The sequence below is a fragment of the Bos indicus x Bos taurus genome, chromosome 9 (genome assembly GCF_003369695.1).
Source record: "Bos indicus x Bos taurus breed Angus x Brahman F1 hybrid chromosome 9, Bos_hybrid_MaternalHap_v2.0, whole genome shotgun sequence".
Taxonomy (NCBI): Eukaryota; Metazoa; Chordata; class Mammalia; order Artiodactyla; family Bovidae; genus Bos; species Bos indicus x Bos taurus.
Genome location: NC_040084.1, coordinates 74398526 through 74417418, shown reverse-complemented (window position 1 = coordinate 74417418; position 18893 = coordinate 74398526). Strand labels below are relative to the sequence as shown.

The 18893-nt window shown below is 39.8% G+C and overlaps 1 protein-coding gene across 16 annotated transcripts in view; it reads left to right on the top strand.

Annotated features, from left to right (window-relative positions):
* Positions 1–18499, top strand: part of MAP7 (microtubule associated protein 7) — a 176818-nt gene extending 158319 nt beyond the window's left edge. For 10 of the 16 annotated variants that reach the window (XM_027551657.1, XM_027551664.1, XM_027551654.1 and 7 more), the window contains 10 exons: positions 3781–3896; positions 4233–4516; positions 6728–6950; positions 8019–8190; positions 8419–8520; positions 9105–9155; positions 9245–9302; positions 11440–11542; positions 14634–14857; positions 16639–16971. In XM_027551657.1, coding sequence (XP_027407458.1) covers positions 3781–3896; positions 4233–4516; positions 6728–6950; positions 8019–8190; positions 8419–8520; positions 9105–9155; positions 9245–9302; positions 11440–11542; positions 14634–14857; positions 16639–16694 — 1389 coding nt within the window. In that variant the 3' untranslated portion in view covers positions 16695–16971. The other 6 variants (XM_027551666.1, XM_027551669.1, XM_027551656.1 and 3 more) reach the window with 4 other exon arrangements.
* The last annotated feature ends 394 nt before the right edge of the window (positions 18500–18893 follow it).

Here is an 18893-nt window from a genome sequence, read left to right as displayed (position 1 = left end):
CCAAGCACTTGAAAATGTAACTGAGACTGACAGATCAAATTTGAAATTTATCTTTTAAACATTTTTCAATTGTGACAAAAAAACAAAATTTACCTTCTCAGCCATTTTTAAGTGCACAGTTCAAAAGTGTTAAGTATATTTGCATTGTTATGCAACCAGTCTCCAGAACTTTTTAAATCTTGCAAAACTGCAACTGTACCCACTAAGCAATAACTTTCCATTTCCTTATCCCTCAGCTCCTGGCAAGCACCATTTTACTTTCTGTTCCTATGAATTTGATCACACTAGATACCTCACATGAATGAAACCATACTGCATTTGTCTTTTGTGACTGACTACTCGCACTTAGCATATTAAGTCTGTCCTTCCGTATTGTAGCATGTGACAAGATTTCCATTCTTTTTAAGAATGCATATACACACATGTATTGACACACCACATCTTGTTAATCTGTTCATCTGTTGATGGACATTTGAGTTGCTTCTTCCCTTTTAGATATTGTGAATAGCATGGCTGTGAACATGGGTATGCACATATCTCTTTGAGATCCTGTCTTCAGTTCTTTTGAATATGGACCTGATTGTTGGATCTTATGGTAATTCTATTTTTAATTTTTTAAGTAACTGCTATACTGTTTTTCATAGTGACGATACCATTTATATACATTCTAACCAACAAGGTACAAGATCTTCCACTTTTTCACATCATCAGCAATATTTGTTTTGTTTTCTAAATAGTAGCCTAAGGAGTGTGAGATGATCTCATTATGGTTTCGACTTGCATTTCTCCAATCGTTAGTGATGTTGAGCATCTTTCTATGTGTTTGTTGGCCATCTGTATATCATCTTTGGAGACAAATCCAATCAAGTCCCTTCCCCATATTTTTAATCTTTTTAGTTTTTTAATCTTATTTTACATTTTATTGGAGTTTTTATATATTATGGATATTCCTTATCAGATATATGATTTGCAAACATTTTCTCTCATTCTTTAGGTTGCCTTCTTACTCTCTTGATTGTATCCTTTGATGCAGTTTTTAAGTTTGTAGTCCCATTTTTCTATTTTTTTGTTGTTGTTGTTACATGTGCTTTTGGTGTCATATCCAAGAAATTATTACCAAATCCAATATTAGGACTCTCCCCATTTTTTTTTCTGGGAATTTTTTTAGTTTGAAGTCTTAGCATTTAGGTTTTGTAAGCATTTTGAGTTCATTTTTGTATGTGGTATAAGGTATGTGGTGTAAGGTAAGGGTCCAACTACATTCTTTTGCATATGGATATCTAGTTTTCCCAGCACCATTTGTTGATTAGACTATCTTTTCTCCATTAAGTGGTCTTGGCACCTTTGTCAAGGCTCCTTTGACCATATACTCAAGGGTTTATTTTTGGTGGTCTGTTCTGTTCCATTGGTCTTTAAGTCTGTTTTTATGCCAATACCATATTGTTTTGATTACCTTTGCTTTGTAGTATGTTCTAAAACCAGAAAATGTGACTTCCAACTTTGTTCTTTTTTCAAGACTGTTTTGTCTATTCAGGGTCCCTTGAGATTCTATATGAGTTTAGGATGGAATTTTCTATTTCTGCCAAAAAAAAAAAAAAAAGATGTGGCCTTTTGATAGAGTGTATTGATTCTATAGATTGCTTATAGTAGTGATATATTAGCAATAACAAGTCTTCCAGCCTATGAACATAAGAGGTGTTCCCACTTATGTTGCATCTTCTTTCATTTCTTTCAGTAGTGACTTCTAGTTTTTACCATAGACATCTTCCATGTCCTAGGTTAAGTTTATTCCTACATATTCTTTTTTTGATGCTATTGTAAATGGTATTGTTTTCTTAATTTTCTTTTTAATTTTGTTTGGTTTATCTAAATTCAGCTGACTGCTCTTAAGCACTTGAAATACATTTGTGAGACTGAACTTAACATTAAATTTTAATTTAGGTCCAAATTCAAATAGCCAAATGTGGCTAGTGGCTACCATTTTATTCAGTGTAGATGCAGAATACTTCTATCATCCAAGTTCTTTTGTACAGTGCTACCTTGGGATATCTGTTTATATTGTCTCTCTTGTAGGTTATTTGTATTCTAAACCTAACTCTAACTCTAAAATTAAAGTCTTTGTCCTGCTGGTAAGTTTTCCAGACCATTGACATGGTCAGCTTGCTGTGTGTGTTTCCACCTTAGTCTTGTGGAGTGTTAACAGGAAATATTATTATACAAACCACTGGCTATTAACTCGGATCAGGATAAGAATTAGGAGCACCTTCACATGTATGGAACTCAAATAAGTGATTGAGTCTAAGACCAACAGAAAGACACTTGAAAGACATTTGTGACTTTAGCTACATTAAAATGTTTTGAGAAAAAGAAAAGCAATTCAAGCTACTTAACTCCAACCTCCCTTGGGAAGGGAAGCATAATTGCCACCCTGTACTCTTGCAAAGAGCGTTCCATATGGTGGCTCCTGCTTCAGCTACCCAAGGACTGCAAGTGTTCTCTGAGACTCTGCCTCCTGCCTTCTGGTACCAGAGATGGGGACAGAAGGTGGTCATGCAGCTGCAAGTGATATAGAGAGGGCACATGCCCTGTGAAGCTCTTTCCTACCCCATCCTTCATTTGTTTTATTTAGAAATTCTGGGAAAATGTTGAGTATTATTTGACAGTGAGGTGTTTTCCCCCACCTATAGTCTATCCCATCATTTAGGATGTTACTAAGGAAAAGAGAAGCAGTTAGAAGAAATGCTGAAGGGAACAAAGTCAGAGGGCAGGTGATGGAGAAGGTAGGTGATGCTTAGGCCAGGCAGGAAGGAGAGAAAAGAAGGTACACACCAGCTTGTTGGCCCTGAAGCTAGATGATGTTCTGTCTCTCCCCTAACAACCTCAGTCCTGAGTTCCTGCAAGGATCCCACCGAGTGAAGGACTGCTAGACATCTACACAGGTGTCTCCAGCAAGCATTCGTTGCCCTCGCAGAGCACTGTCAGCCATGTTTCAGATACTTGGAATGAGTCTCTCTTGCCATGTTCCTTGTTTGTTTTTTGTCTTGGTTGACTTTATCAGAACACTCCTGGGTTTCCTTTTGCCCATTTCAACCTGGGAAAGGTGTCATTTCTCTAATTCCTAGGGTTCAGTCAGAGGAGGGCTGATATTTCAGCCCACTGTCAGATTCTCGTTTCATCCCTAATGAAGAAGGCCAAAAACAGCTAAAATACCTCACCTTGGGTCTGACTTTTCCTTCAAGGGCAAGAGGACACTAGGTAAGGAAGGACTTGTTTATATACCATTAGTATAAAGAAAAAATTAACGTCTGATATAGCAGACATGTAAATTAAAAAAAAAAAAAGACTAAGCTGTAGTGTGTTCCAGGTTGAAAAAAAGAAAAATGCTAAAGAATTAAAAGAGACAAAGGTAGGGAGGATAAGCTGGAAGTGACCTTTATTTTGACATTTGTGTGGGCTATAGCAGACTATGAGAGATTCTGGTCCAGGCAGTTTTAGATAGAAAGCATAGGTGCTTTCTAAAAGTGTGTTTTTGCTTTGTTTTTTACAAATACACATCCAGATCACACTTCCAGAACCTTATTAGTGTCAGATTGTGTTGCTTCAATTATAAGGTTCCGTTTTAACCTAATAAAGGCCTTTTGTTGGGGTGGAATGGATATATATGGCAAAGGCTGGAAATTTCCCAAGTCATTCAGTGGATTACAGCTCCACTGTTGAATACTATGAATGCGATTGTCCTGCTTGTGGAAAAGTCTAATTATTGTGTTTCTCTGAACTTAGGGCTATAAAAGAGAGAAGGAGAGAGAAAATGTGCCCTTCCACCTCACATGCGGCAGCCAAAGGTCTCTGTCTCCATCTCATCCCAAAGCCAGATCACCAGCTTCCTCCCGACTTTGGTAAGTGAAATATAAGAGCCTGGCAGTGTTGTTCCATATTGGATAATTAGTAGTGTCTGTCCTCTGAGAAGAAACTGTTCTCCCCACATGGTTTAGCCTTCTCTTAGGGAGTAACATTTTTCCTCAGAGGAAAGAAAAAGGAAACCTGGAATGAGCCTCTAAAGCAAAGACTTCTGTGTTTGCCACGTAAGATGTAAGAGACATGTTCACACAGCTAAATACCTTCATTTCTCTTGGTGTTGGTGTTCCAAGTCTATTACATGGCAGAGATGTGGAGAAAGGGGGGTTCTGGCGAGCCTGTTCTCATGTTCCCTCTTCTCTTTGTCTGTTGCCCAGGCTCCCATCCAAGTCCTTTCCCCATCTGCCTGGCACCCCCAGACCAGCACCCTCCACACCTCCTGGACCAGTCAAAGCTGCCCCTGCTCAGCTCCGGCCCCCCTCCCCCGGCAACATCCGCCCTGTCAAGAGAGAAGTCAGAGTGGAATCTGAGAGAAAAGACCCTGACAAGGAACCTCAGAAAGTTACCAGTGAGCCCTCACTAAAGGGCAGAACACCTTTGGTGAAAGTAGAAGAGTCCACAGTTGAAGAGGGGACACCAGACGAAACAGAGTCTGCCCCTGGTAGGAGTCCGCTGACTGTGGTGCCGTGGGGGCTGCCTGCACTCTTCTTTCTCTCCTGCACTGCTTTCACTTAGCCCTTCCTCCTTCCCTCTCTTCCTTCCCTCCCTTCTTTGCTCCCTTTTTGGGCACTTGGAAATTTTACTCTAAGACTAATCTGGGGACCTTTTCTTAAGTATAATTTTCTTACATATAAAGAAGGAATCATCCATCCAACAGCCTATTGTTAGAGCCACAGCATATTTGTTTCAGGTATGGTTTAGGATTCCTTTCATTGGCTGAGTCCAATAATTTGACAAAATGTGGTATGCAGAGCACCTGCATCAGAATCATTTACCTATTGCTGTGCAACAAAGTATCCCAAAACTTTATAGTTTACAACAACAGATAGTTACTGTATCATGCAGAGTCTTGGGAAAGGAATTTGAGAGCAGTTTAGCTGAGTTATTAGAAGATGACTCACACCCAGGGCTGTCAGCAGGTGGCCGTCGTTTCCTGACACATGGACCTCGCTGTAGAGTTATTTGATGTCCACACAGTCTGTCTGCTTGCTCTGTTGGCTTTCCCCAGCTGAGAGACCTGGGGTAAATGCAAGAAGCCCACACTATCTTTCATGCCTAATCTCAGAAGTCTCACATCCACAGAAGTCACGATTTCTGTCACACAGTTCATTAGAAGCAGGTCACCAGCTTCAACTCACACTCAACTGGAGGGGATTAGTCTCTACCTTTTAGAAGGAGGATTTTCAAAAAGTTCATGGAAATATTTTTCAACCACATCTATAATGTTTCATACTATAGAACCCTGCCCCTACCTCAGACCTATTAAATCAGGATATGTTGTGGATCCATGGACTCTGATACTAAGGTCATCTGACTCCCGTGCAGGATTGCCAGATAAAACAGTGGCACTTATCCTGTGTGTCGGCTTCCCTGGTAGCTCAGATGGTAAAGAATCTGCCTGCAGTATGGGAGACCCAGGTTCGATCCCTGGGTCAGAAAGATCCCCTGGAGAAGGGAATGGCTACCCACTCCAGTATTCTTGCCTGGAGAACCTCATGGACAGAGGAGCTTTGTGGACTAGAGTCCATGGGGTTGCAAAGAGTCAGACATGACTGAGCGACTAACACATCACTTATACTTCACATCCTACGTGTACTGTAGTTTGAGGGCCACTGGCTTATTAGCCTGTGTGACTGACAGAGGTCAGAACTTTTTCCAGGACACCCAGTGGATCTCATCTCTACCAGACTAACCAGATGCCATCTAGAAGTTTAAAAATCACCTGGAGCTAGAAATTCAGTACATCTTGTTGAAAACTGTCTTCATCCAAGTTTTCTCTTTAAAACTTAATTTGAAGATAGAGGGTGAGGGCAAAGAAAGATGACTCAAGACAAATGATAATGTTGTTAAGGGAATGGGAGAGTCCAGTATCTGTTTACATGTAGAGGGAGAAGAGTAAGGCCAAACAATGTCCTGAGGACAAAGAAAAAACTTGTGGGAGCAGGAGAAATGTAAATCTTGAAAGGAGGGTCTGGAGTGGTCAGGTGCATCTCACCATGGTGCCTGGGGTTGGGGGTTGGGAGGGTTCCCTGCCGCACAAGCCCTCTAGGTCCTTTCCCTGAATCCAGATAAGGTCAGAGAACTGCTCTAATCTTGCATGTTCGCATTAGGACTGGCAGTGGAGACCTGCCCTGTCTAAGGAGCACGGATGCTGGTTCATTCCTTCTCAGACCTGGAGACAGTGCTGGGTGGACCTAAGGGATCTCTTGATGGTTGTCTTCCCAGCCTGAACCTAGGCTCGTAGTAGGGACACTGGCCATGGCCATAGAAAGGGTTTAGTCCTCTAATGATAAATAGTCACTTAAGAGAAGGAATTTTTTTTTTTTTAATGTAATGAAAGGCAAATGGGAGCTCTCATCTCTTTTTGTTAGGTATTCAGTACATGTTTGATATGTGTTGTTAACTGACCTAACTGTCTAAAAATAAGACTCAGTGACAGTGTCAGCTTCGGATGTCTCACTCGCACATGAAGCTTTTTGCTACCTGTTGCCAGGTTACAGATAGAATACAGTGAAACCCTGAGAACGCTCCGTAATAAACATTCCCTTTTCTAATGATGAATTCTAGGCCTGGGGTCTAGGGGATGCTAGTTTTTGTTTTGTTCTTTGGCTTTTGTTTCCAATTGGCTTTCTCCTTGTACCTGTTTGTACAGCTGCTCCAGCAGCAGCCTCAGCCGCAGCTCCGGCCCCAGGCTCTACCCCAGCCCCGACACCAGCCCCGTCATCCACTCTGACTGCCAGTGCTTCTCCGAAGACCTCTGCGGGCACCACCGACCCAGAAGAGGCCACAAGGCTGCTGGCTGAAAAGAGGCGGCTGGCCCGAGAGCAGAGAGAGAAGGAGGAGAGAGAGAAGAGGGAAAAGGAAGAACTCGAAAGGTAACGGAGTGACACTGCTCAGGGACACCCTCGAGACACCTTGGAGTAAGTCTTCAGAAGAAGTGGTAGTAGTGTTGAAGGTCAATCTATATAAGTTGTTACAGAATTACTCTCACCTGGTGTTCCTCTGATGCCTAAGCAACTTTTTAAGTCACATTTTCTTTTTATAATGACAATACAACAAAATTGATGGAGAAGGGTTTGAAGAAAAAAAAATCATCCATAAGCCTACCAGATTTCAATAAGTGTGTACATTTTGATTCACCCTTTCCAGTCTCTGAACAGTGTGTGGGTGTATACACATGCCTATATACAGACACACATATTTTCATGATTGTAACCACCATAGAGATACAGTTGTACGGTCTGAGTTTTTTTTTTAATCTGACATCTCCCTTATCTCCATGTTTCCGCATCTTATTATTTTAAAGCTGTGTAATAAAAGTTCATCTTTTCTTCTTTCCAGATAGAATTCCTCTCATAGGGTAGCTGCTGGGAGATAAAGTGCCCCATGACTGCCTGCCAGACAGTATGCCAGGGGCACTTTGCTTAGTTGGCCTCCTTCTGGAGCTAACAAGGCTAATGTTAATATAATTGTTCTTCAAATAGGCAGAACTGCCTCTCAGGAAAGTATGCTGGGCCGCCATCTTGGACACGCCCTACCCTTGGTCCCAATAGGGAGCTTACATGGTCCGTCTTCCCCTCTCCTGCTGCAGAACGTTATAACCTTTATTTATTTACAGAAACTGGGAGGGGAGTATTAAATTCTTTACTAAAAAGTTAATATTATTGGATTAAACAAGTCTGAGCCTTTAAAGATAGTTATGTTGCAGATCCTTAAAACAACAACAACAAAAAAACAAGCTGCCCTCAGAATATGAGTGGTTACATTTTGCTTCTTGCTTCTGTTTCCCACGAGGCAACATGAGGTGGGGGAGAGAGTGGCTTCACATGTATCCAAGTGGAGACTGTGGCAGACCTCCCAACAAAGCGTCCTTGAGATAACCGCAAGCTCCAGCCTCGCCAAGGAACTCCCTCCACTTTCGTCTCGATTGGTCTTTCTTCCAGACAAAAGCGAGAAGAATTGGCCCAGAAGGTAGCTGAAGAGAGAAGCCGCCGAGAGGAGGAGGCCCGCCAGCTGGAAGCTGAGCTAGCCCGGGAGCAGGAAGAGCAGCTGCGGCGGCAGGAGGAGGAGCGGGCCCGGCGCGAGCGGGAGGAGATGGAGCGCATCCGGAAACAGGTAGCGGGGTCTGGCTCGGCCTGGGAAGCAGGTCGGCGGTGCAGCCCTGGCTCAGGATGGCGCGAGGGGCAGCTCAGATGAGCAGAGCAAGGTGTCTAGCGTGTGGTGAGAAGCGCTCTGAGTCTCCTGCGCGCCATCCTAGTCCTTGCGTCCTGTGCTCCGGAATTTCGGGGCAGCGGGCAAAGCCAGCTTGTCCCTAGGAAGCCGATGCCGTCTTCTCATTTTCAGAAGGAAGAAGAAGCTCGTGTTCGGGAAGAAGCAGAGAGGGTCCGGCAGGAGCGGGAGAAGCATTTCCAGAGAGAAGAGCAAGAGCGCCTGGAGAGGAAGAAGGTATTTGGGACTCTCACTGCTCTGATTCTTCCTAGAATGAAGCTGGCTAAAGATGGAGAGACTGGCTGACCACATTCAGAAAACAAATGTGTCTTGCCCATTTTAGGTTCTCTAAAATAGCTCAGTATTAATATTCTCCTCCAAAGAAATTGGTCTTGGTGTTTCAGTGCTCACCGAAAACAGATACTTCCAATTCATGTGGCCTAAGCCAATTCCAACGTGTGTGTGTGTGTGCTGTGCCAAGTTGCTATGTCTGACTCTTTGCGGACCCTATGGACTGTAGCCCTCCAGGCTCCTCTGCCCACAGGATTCTGGAGGCAAGAATACTGGAGTGGGTTGCCATTTCCTCCTCCAGGGGATCTTCCCAACTCGGGGATTGAACCTATGTCTCTTACGTCTCCTGCATTGGCAGGCAGGTTCTTTACTGTTAACTTCTTTTAATAACTCCAATTAAGACAAAGATAATATTTTCCTAAAATAATAGACGTGTTTAGGTGCCCTGCTATTTGCTTAGTCAGTGAAATGCACCAGACTAGCTTTCTTCCTTTATCGGATCTGTTTGCTCAATTCTTTCCTTCTTGTAGCGACTTGAGGAGATTATGAAAAGAACCAGAAGAACAGAAGCTTCAGATAAGGTATTGAGATGGTCATTTTTTAAACTATTCTTAATTTTTTTTTTTTTAACTTGTAATTTTAACATTAAAAATTCTTTTTTCTTGGCTAGAAAACTGTTGATCAGAGAAATGGAGATATAACCAAGGGAACTCCCACTGGAGGAATAGGTATGTATTTCAGTGAACTCAATTCAAATGCAGAATTTTTTAATTGACTCTAGAGGTCAAGATAAGCATTGATTTTAAAATAAACAAGACTCATTCATTCACAGAAGCGTAGGTATATCTCATCTAATCTACAAATAAATCTTGTTTATCTAAAAAATCTCTAGCATTTCTAGCAGATTTTTTCACATTTGGTTATACTCTAATGGAGTGTTTGATATCTTAAGTCATTTTATATCATACTTCTATTATGTATATATTTGTGTGTCCATATCTGATATATATGCCTTTATAGGTATGTATAGTGGTGGATGGTTTAGTCGCTAAGTCAGGTGTAACTCTTGTGACCCCATAGCCTATAAGCCACCAGGCTCCTCTGTCATGGGCTTTTCCAGGCAAAAATACTGGAGTGGGTTGCCATTTCCTTCTCCAGTATATACACACATTAAAATTAATTTTCTTTGAATATATAATTAAATATCATTTGGAGACTCGGGTTTGATCCCTGGGTCGGAAAGATCCCCTGGAGAAGGAAATGGCAACCCACTTCAGTATTCTTACCTGGAGAATTCCATGGATAGCCCATGGGGTCACAAAGAGTCAGACACGACTATAGGACTAACACTGTCACCATCTGCTAAAGGAACCTGTATTTATATTTTCTATTAAGGACATTAAACTGTCTGTACTTACAGCAGTTCTCAGAAAAGGATTTAAATGTTATTTCAGTTCTGACTTCAGAAGACAGTTAAAATTTGAAAATTGTTGAAATTTCATTAGAAAATTGTTCATACGCCATAGGCTTTGGCCAGAGATGATTAATTTCTTGGTGATTTTAAATCAAATTTGAGGTAGATAAAACTTCATGATTTTACAGAAGGGTGGTTGGTCAATAGTACATTATTCAGTTTTCTTTCATCATCTGCAATATCAATATGAAGAGAAAGGACCAGAGATACCTGTTTCTTTTGCTGTTTTTTTTTTTTTTTAAGACAAATGAAATGATTTACAGAAAAGAACAGTCTCTATAAACTCTAGGGATTTTCAAATGTGAAATTTGGGGTTTAGGGATTTGGTTTTACTTCAATAGAGGCTTTCCCAGGTCCTTTAGGTCATGATCTCTTCTTAATGGTGTTTTCCTGCTCTTTTAAAATATTTGTTTGGCTGCACCAGATCTTGGTTGTATTTGGCAGGATCTTTAGTTGCAGTATTTGAATTCCCAGTTGCATCATGTGAGATCTTGTTCCCTGACCAGAAATTGAACCCAGGCCCCCTACCTTGGGAGCATGGAGTCTCCCAGTCACTGGACCACCCGGGAAGTCCCATGCCCTTTTAAAGATGCCCTAATTATATTTGTTTGGAAAACAGCCTTAATGGTTTCCTGTTAACCCCACTGTATTTTTAACAGGTTGTCTCCAGGAATGTTGTAATAGATGCAGGCTTGAAGCAGGTGTGGCACCCAGTGAGTGATCAGAATGCGCATTTTAGGGTGTAAATTGTACCAACTCAGGATTATTTGAGGAGCTGATGCTGTAGATTGTGCAGAGCCAAACAGCTCCTAGTTTGTTTTTTTCCCCCAATCTTTCTTCTTTCTGCTATTTCCCTATCAATTCTTTTGATATTCTTTTTACCTCACTTCTGGAACAATGTTGAGAGGGAAGGTGAAACTTGTCAGTCATCATACCTGTGTTTATCATCACTAACAATCAGTTTAATACTGCTGGAAAGAGGCCTGAGGATTATCTAACACATGTTCCTCTTCTCCCAATCTCTTATGTGGTTGAGGGCTAAATGGTATTACCCGTGCTCCAACGAGAATTCTAGGCTAGGGCGGCAGGTCAGTTGGGTGCAGGCAAAAATAGTAGCAGCCCTAGTTTCCACCCTTACAATGTGCCATGCAGTGTTCTAAGTACTCTTACTAAGTACAAGTGTTCTAAGTACATTTACTTATCACACTATCCTAGGAGGTAGGTACTATTATCCATGAGGAAACCAAGGCACAGAGCATTTATGGCTTGCCCAAGGTCACAGAGCTGGTAAGTGGCAGAACCAGGACATAAATCCAAGCATTCTGGCTGCTGGGCTTTGGGTTTGATAGAGTAGTAGTAACCCTTTATCCCATCATCTTTGCTATGTCCAGCAGTATCTACACTTCCCAATATGACAAACTCTCCAGGATCGGAGGAACCAGAGGCCAGCACCCATGTGGTTACCACTCACCAATCAAAAGTGACTGTGGACAGGTGAGTTAGACAACTGGGGCTTTTCTTAGCACATTAGAGCAAAGCACGACAGTTTTGTCTAACCATCCCCCCACCCCCTAACCCTTGGCTCTGCCAAATCCCACCAGAATTTTCTGACGGGGCCAGACAGAATTTCAGAGTTTTAACATGCAGATTTATTATATTTAGGTTCATTATTTTGGTTAGAGGTAGTAATTTTGTAATTGGAGAAAAGGAAAATGTCTTATCTTGAACTGCTAAATATGATGGTGAGGTTTTTGTGTGGCTATTTAGTTAAATTACAGGGAATAATTTGTTACTTTCCTTTATATATCTTTGGCATGATCCTGGACCATCTTCACACACTTTGATAATATATAACAGCTGTATTTTTACTGTGTATAATATTATAATGAGTCACAGGTTTGTTCCTTAGTAAAAGTAATTTAGATGCCAGTATTTCTTATACCAGTAGTAGGACTTCCTACGAGGAAACAGATGTTTGCTAACAATAGTTAAGAAGTGTGGGTTGAGGGAAGATTGCCTTTCTCTTCCCTTGCGTTTATATTGACAGGATTTTAACAGTGCTGTCTCAAACATGAAAAAAGTTCTCTCTCTAATGCCAGCCTTAGACACCATAAGAGAATTCAAGCTCCTCAGATTAATTTTCTTTTAATTGATAGAACAATATGTCTTAAGATCTAAGATCTTTTTTCTTCCCAGTTATATTGAGATGTGACTGACATATAGCAGTGTGTAAGTTTAAGGTATATGGCATAATGGTTGATATATATAAATTCTTAATCTAAAAACGCATACCACACGTTTTATAGTATTGGCAGCAATGAAAAGACAAGTCATCCTAAGGTGTCATAGGGTATCTTTGTATATCTTTCTGGGACAGTAAACATTTTTTATTTTGCCCACTTACAATTCCAAAAAAAACAATTTTCTGAAGAGATACCTTAACAATAAGCTTTTGATTATGTAGAATAAATTTTCAAAATTATCTGAGACATATTAAGTAATATTTCATTTTTAAATTAGTTTAATTTTCAAATAAAGTATTCATTTCCAACTCCTATAAGAAGTACTGCAGAGAGTGCCCCATTATTATAACAAGGAATAAGTTTTTTAAGCTACTGATAATTCTCTCCAGGGAATAAAATTAGCTTATACATTAGCTGACTCTCTTCAGTGGTAAAATCAGCAAGTGATCAATCATTGTATAAGAACCCAAAACATATCTTCAGAAACTTGAACTTCAGTTTTATAGTTTTGCATATCGCTGTGTCCTCTAAACATTTAGTAATTGGTCATCCAAAGCATATGGTATGATTATTCCTCTAATTGTTAACAAGACTGGGTGGAGGGGTTGGGTAGTAGTGGAAGGGGAAAACGAAGTCAGCATTGAGTCAAACCTGGGGTTGGTGTGCCATTATAGCTTGTCAGCACACGCAGGCCTGGAAGGTGATGGAGTTGACATCCGTCAAGGAACAAGGGCTTTGAAGATACATTCTTCTTTTGCCAAAACTTGTACTTAAAAAATCTCTGTGGGATGAGAACCGAAACTCTCCCTGGTTACAGAAAACCCACTCGTATTGGGAAAGAACAGGATGGCAGGCATTCCGTGTGTGTGCATGCATGCACACTCATGTAGACTGTGATGCCAAGCTTCCTCTCAGTTCCATGGTACAGTAGTGGGAAGGCACCACACCATCATAGTCTGAATCTGTATAATAATTTTACGTTCTTTTCCACAGCACTCTTACAAATAATATTTTCACTGTACCCTGCAGTGCCTTGTGATGCAGTTAGGTCAGGCATCTTTATTTTTCTCCTAAAAGAAGAGGTTTAATAGTTAACAAAAAAATGTACCAAAATATCCATATCAGAAATGCTTTAGAATATGTTCCACGAAGTCAATATATCTCACTGAGGAAAATAAACTATATCCTCAATACAGGGGCAGAGAAGCAAAGATTCCTCAAAAAAAAAAAAAAAAAAAAGTGAGAGGGAGGGGGACAGTAAAGAGTGGATGTATATTAGCTTCATTTTCACCATTTTTGAAGGAGATGGAAAAAAGACTAACTTACTAAAGTTCAAGTTGCTGGCATTACTGACAGAGACCTGATTTTCTGATCTCTTCCATAGACCTGTCTATAGCTAAACATTCAGTTAATAATCAGTGTATATTAAAAGTTAAAACATTCACAATTTTTGCCTCATTTTCCATTTGAAGACTAACTCCTGTCAAGCAGGGTCATTTTCTTATGAGCACTGAACAAATCATGAAGCTTGCAAATATGTTTACTGCTGCAGTCAGATAAAATCAACAGTAAAATTAATCTAGCATCCGTTTGATGCACAGGCATTGTTCTGTCACATTGTAAAGCATAATAATGAACATATAACTTAAAAGGGGCTGCTGGTTTGGTTATGGAGTATGTAGAGGGAGCAAAAAACCTAAAAGAAATTACAGGTAGAAAATTAAGGATTTCATGGCCAATTGAATGTATCTCAAAAATCCAAGCTACTAAGCATGAATTGATAAGAATCGAGGTAGGGTCAGAGGCAGAGTTAAGGGGCAAAGATGAGAAGGTTGGTCTAGAGCAATTAACCTATACAATTATGTTCATGTTTTAGGAAGCTAGAGATAGCCAGGAAGAATGTGAATAGCCAGGCAGTGTACAAAACAGCATTATGAGAAAAACATAGGACCAGAAATCATGTAGCCAGTCTGGAGTGCAGACTGTCTCTCAGTACTTAGGCAGCTTGTACAAATTATCCCCCTTACCCCCAAGTTATAATCCCCTCATCCTTGAAGCAAAGATCCTAATAAGGGCTATTTTTATCAGACAAAGGGATGTAAAATGCCTGCAGTAGAAATTGTTAAATGTATGTAGAATTATTGATAATGATCTATTCTAATTGATAAATTGTTCCATTTTATTAAGTTTAAAAAAAAGATTTTTTAAAAATAAATATGTTGGAACTCATCATTTTTATTAAAAATGTCATTCTGATTTATTATAAATGTTTTGGGTTGTCCTAAAAATGTTTTCCAGTTTTAATACTAACTCCTTTAATTTTGATTTTTCAAACTCCCTAGTACTCCCAGTTTGGAAAAACAACCAAGTGAAAATGGAATATCAGTTCAGAATGAAAATTTTGAAGAAATTATAAACTTACCCATTGGATCCAAACCATCCAGACTAGATGTCACCAACAGTGAGAATCCAGATATTCCTTTGAATCCAATTTTGGCCTTTGACGATGAAGGGACACTTGGACCCCTGCCTCAGGTAGACGGTGTTCAGACACAACAGACAGCAGGTAAGCTTGCCTCAAACTCCAGAAATAGGTGACATCGAAGAGGGAAGGAGAAGGGAATGGCAACCCACTCCAGTATTCTTGCCTGAAGAATCCATGGACAGAGGAGCCTGGTGTGCTATGGTCCATGGAATCGCAAAGTCAGACATGACTGAGCAACTAACACTTAAGAGGGAGTGAACCTTGTGCTGTATGACTTTGGCACACTTTGTCCTTCAAGGGACCAGGTACGCCTCATGGAAAAGACTGTATGGGTCATAGAAATTGAATTTTGAGTTGTGTTGGGCAACTTCTAGGGCCCCTCTTATTCTCCCACTCAGTGTAGAAATTCAGTCTGCAGCACCTGTGGGTATCTGTGGGCCTCCCCTCACAGAGCGACATGCATTGCCCAGAGACACTGCTGGTCAGAACATGCTTTATAGTAAGACAAAAACTTAACCATAACTGAGTGGCCAGTGAACCAAGTTCTGTCCACTGGAGACGAGGTTTGTTTGGTTTCTATTCCATCTTTCTCAGTTCTAAAGATATTTGAAAACTGCAAACAGGTGGCTCAGATGGTAAAGAATCCTGCTGCAATGCAGGAGACGCAGATTCAATCCCTGGGTCGGGAAGATCCCTGGAGAAGGGAATGGCTACCCACTCCTGTTTTCTTGTCTGGAGAACCCTATGGACAGAGGAGACTGGCGGGCTGCAGTCGACAGGGTTGCAAAAAGTTGGGCATGACTGAGCAACGAACACTGTCACTTTTTTCACTTTCAGCATGTTCTCCCACGATTTTTCTCTCGTTTGGCACAGCAACCTGGGATAATACATTATTGTCCTTTTTACGTGTAATGAGATAACGATTTAGGTAACAGGACCAGTCTAGGAGTATACTGAGCCCAGGGGCCTTCCATTCCTAGTTGAATGACTGCAGCTGTTGACTCTCTTAGACCCTCTGGGACTTACAGTTAAGCTGAAGTCATTGTGCAAAAAGAACAATAGCTTTACAGGACCCAGAGAAATAACAACATAAAAAATTGCCAACTCAGTGCTCCTAGTGACTCAACAGCACAATTTCATCAGGCTCCAGAACAAATTGGATAATCCAGCTTCATCTCTTTTCAAACCTCTTGGAATTCTATCAACTTCTCTCTCTCCCAGCACCCCATTTTCACATGTTGACCAGCATCTCTTTATACTGTCGTAACAACGCCAGGCAAATTCAGGATGTTTAGATGAGTCAGTAAAGCATTACTTGTGGTCAAACTGTTTTGTATTAGATTGCAACAAATATTTTTAGATATAAATATATTAGATCTAACAAATATTTTCCAGTTTAAAACTGGTTGAAAAAGCCAATTTTGAACCTTTATACAAATGAAGCTAGTCTTCTCCTCCTCCTCTAAGATACTGACCTTGGGCCTGTAACTTTGCTTTAGTGATCTGCTTTTTTAGATTGTAAAAGGAAGAAGGTCCACTGTAAATGGAAGCTATTAACACCTGACATTCTGCTAAATTAAGCCTTTGAGAACAATCTGATTGCCTCTGTGTTGATGGAAACACTCCTGGTACAGCTTCGTACTTTGTCATGTCACAGATTCACAGAGATGGAAGGAATGTTCAGATGACTTTCTGTTTCACTGGCCAGGTTTTAAATACATTTTGATTTAAAGGTGATTTAATGATTTACCTGTCATTTCATTCCCACTCTTTGCTAGGAATATAGTCCAGTGTCTGCATTAGTAGGTGGTGGTAGGGGTTGTTTTTGTTCACGGCTACTTATCAACCATCATTTATTTCAGCTTCAACATATGACTGGAGCCTGAAGCATCAGGTACTGAGGATTCAAGACCAATGAATGTAAAGTTTCTAATCTCAAAGCAAAGTACAATTGACTTAACACAGTTTGAAAAAGCAAATGATATATAGCCTAAGTTAAAGAAAGGACATGTGTTTTCCTATTAGTGCTAGAATTCACTTAGATAGAAGACCAGCGATCCTGATCAAATTGCCTGTTTGTATGTAAGACAGTGTATGAAAAGCATGGTAAAGTTTTAGGAACATAATGATATTACTGTAGTATTTTCTAAGACTTTAGGTAAATGTCATATTAATCTGTTCTTTCTTGTCTCCTAATATAGAAGTTATATGAGCATTTCTTCTGAAGAACCAAAGCAGAAATTTAAAAGGAATTTCTACAGTTGATGGAATTCCTTCCATGCTGCAAAGGAGCATCTTCCCTTCCTCCAGTTTTCTAAAGATTTCTTGACCATCATTTTGAAAAGATTTTATTAAAACTAGCTAAAGACAACAGACTGGAAAGCTTTTCTAATAATTTTCGCCAGTAGAGAAAAAAAAAATGCTCCTTGTTCTTCAGTACTTTAAAATGGCTTTTTCCAGTGTGCTCCTTCTTAGGAAATCAATATTTTTCTGCATTCTTTAAAAGATGAGACCATTTGGCTATCAAAAATAGGCTGAGTAGGCATGATTTTTCACATAGATATTTTGATCTTTAAATGCTAACATGTAAAATTAACACAGAAATTTTTACCTTTTACAATATAATACTTGAAAATATAAGTACCTCTTGGTTCCACAGGTAGAGTCAATAGGAGAGGTGTTTAAATTAAGCCTGTTTGTTAAAATATTACTGCAAAGAGCTCTATTTGTAGAGGCAGATTACCAGGTTCCTGTAAATGCAACTTGTACATGGACATTCTGCAAACCCCGCTGTCCATTCTTCTTGCAACTTTTTGCTAAAGTGTACTCAAGTTTTAAAAATGTGAAAAAATTATTTTTTCTAGAGCAAGAAAATAATTTACTGTCCTCTTAAATAATGTATTTATAAAGTTTTTCAGAGAAACTAATCAAATAAATTAGAACAATGTGATAACATTGCAGATTTGATTTATGAGATGCATTCCTTATATTACCGTGAGAGAATGTTGCTGATAATTCAGGGCTATTTCTGAAGTCTGTTTATTGCTGCTGTCCCCAGTGATGGTGGGACTTATCTTTGCCTTACCAGATCTCAAATTATGTGCGAGGGAATAAAGATTTACTATTTCTTTAAATTAAAAAAAAAAAAAAATTGGTTTTGCTCGTTTAAGAGCAATGAAAAAAATGATGGAATGTTGACTGTGTTTGGCACCCAGGACACTGCAGGACACCTTCGTGAAGGTCCTTGTTCTGGGTGACATCCATCAGCTTTTACCCTTCACTTCCGCTGCTGAGCTTGGCTGTACAAACTTGCACTTTCATTTGATGATATAAATTCAATTTTATTTTACCATTTGGGAGACTGTTAGTAACTAAATACTGAAGGAGAGAGAACATTGCGGAAACACATGTTTTATTATGGAGTATTTTTAAAAAATGATAAACTTCTGCCACTAGAGTGTTTTTTTTTTATTAAAAGAGGGGTTGGTTAATTAGATTGAATGAAGGGCTGTTCATTTATTGGACTGTTTCCTTAAAATCCCAATATACCATCTTTAGTAACAGCTGTAATTTGTTAAAACATTAATTTGGGGGTTTTCCCTGTTCTCAGTTGTCCATGTACACCTAGTCATATTAAAAGAAAATCTGTTCCAACTGGGTCTTTGTTGTTGTTGTTTAGATTGACCTAGCATGAAAACACCAAATAAAATGTGTTTGACATAGTTTTACTTTTAGGTTTCTCATATGTTATAACTGCACTTAGGTTGATTCTTGAATTTTCCAATTGTTCTTCACTTAACCTCAACCATCTTCCTCTGAACAGGCATACAGAATAGGTTTCTTTAAAATCTAGAGCAGGAATTCAGTTTTTGCTAGCTTTTCCTTTTTTTTATTTATATTTAACTTGAGCAAAATCATTAGCAAACTGAAAGCCTCTGAGTAATCAAGTTTTAATTAGAAGTGATAGAAATTGTTAACTCTTATTTTGTTAGCTACACTGCCAGAGGGTGATGACCTTACAACAACTAGACTGCCTTCTCTCCAGCCCCTTCAGATAGATCAGTACGTATCTACCTACTGATCTTAAAGAGGTGCTCAGTAGGGACTACATTAAGGG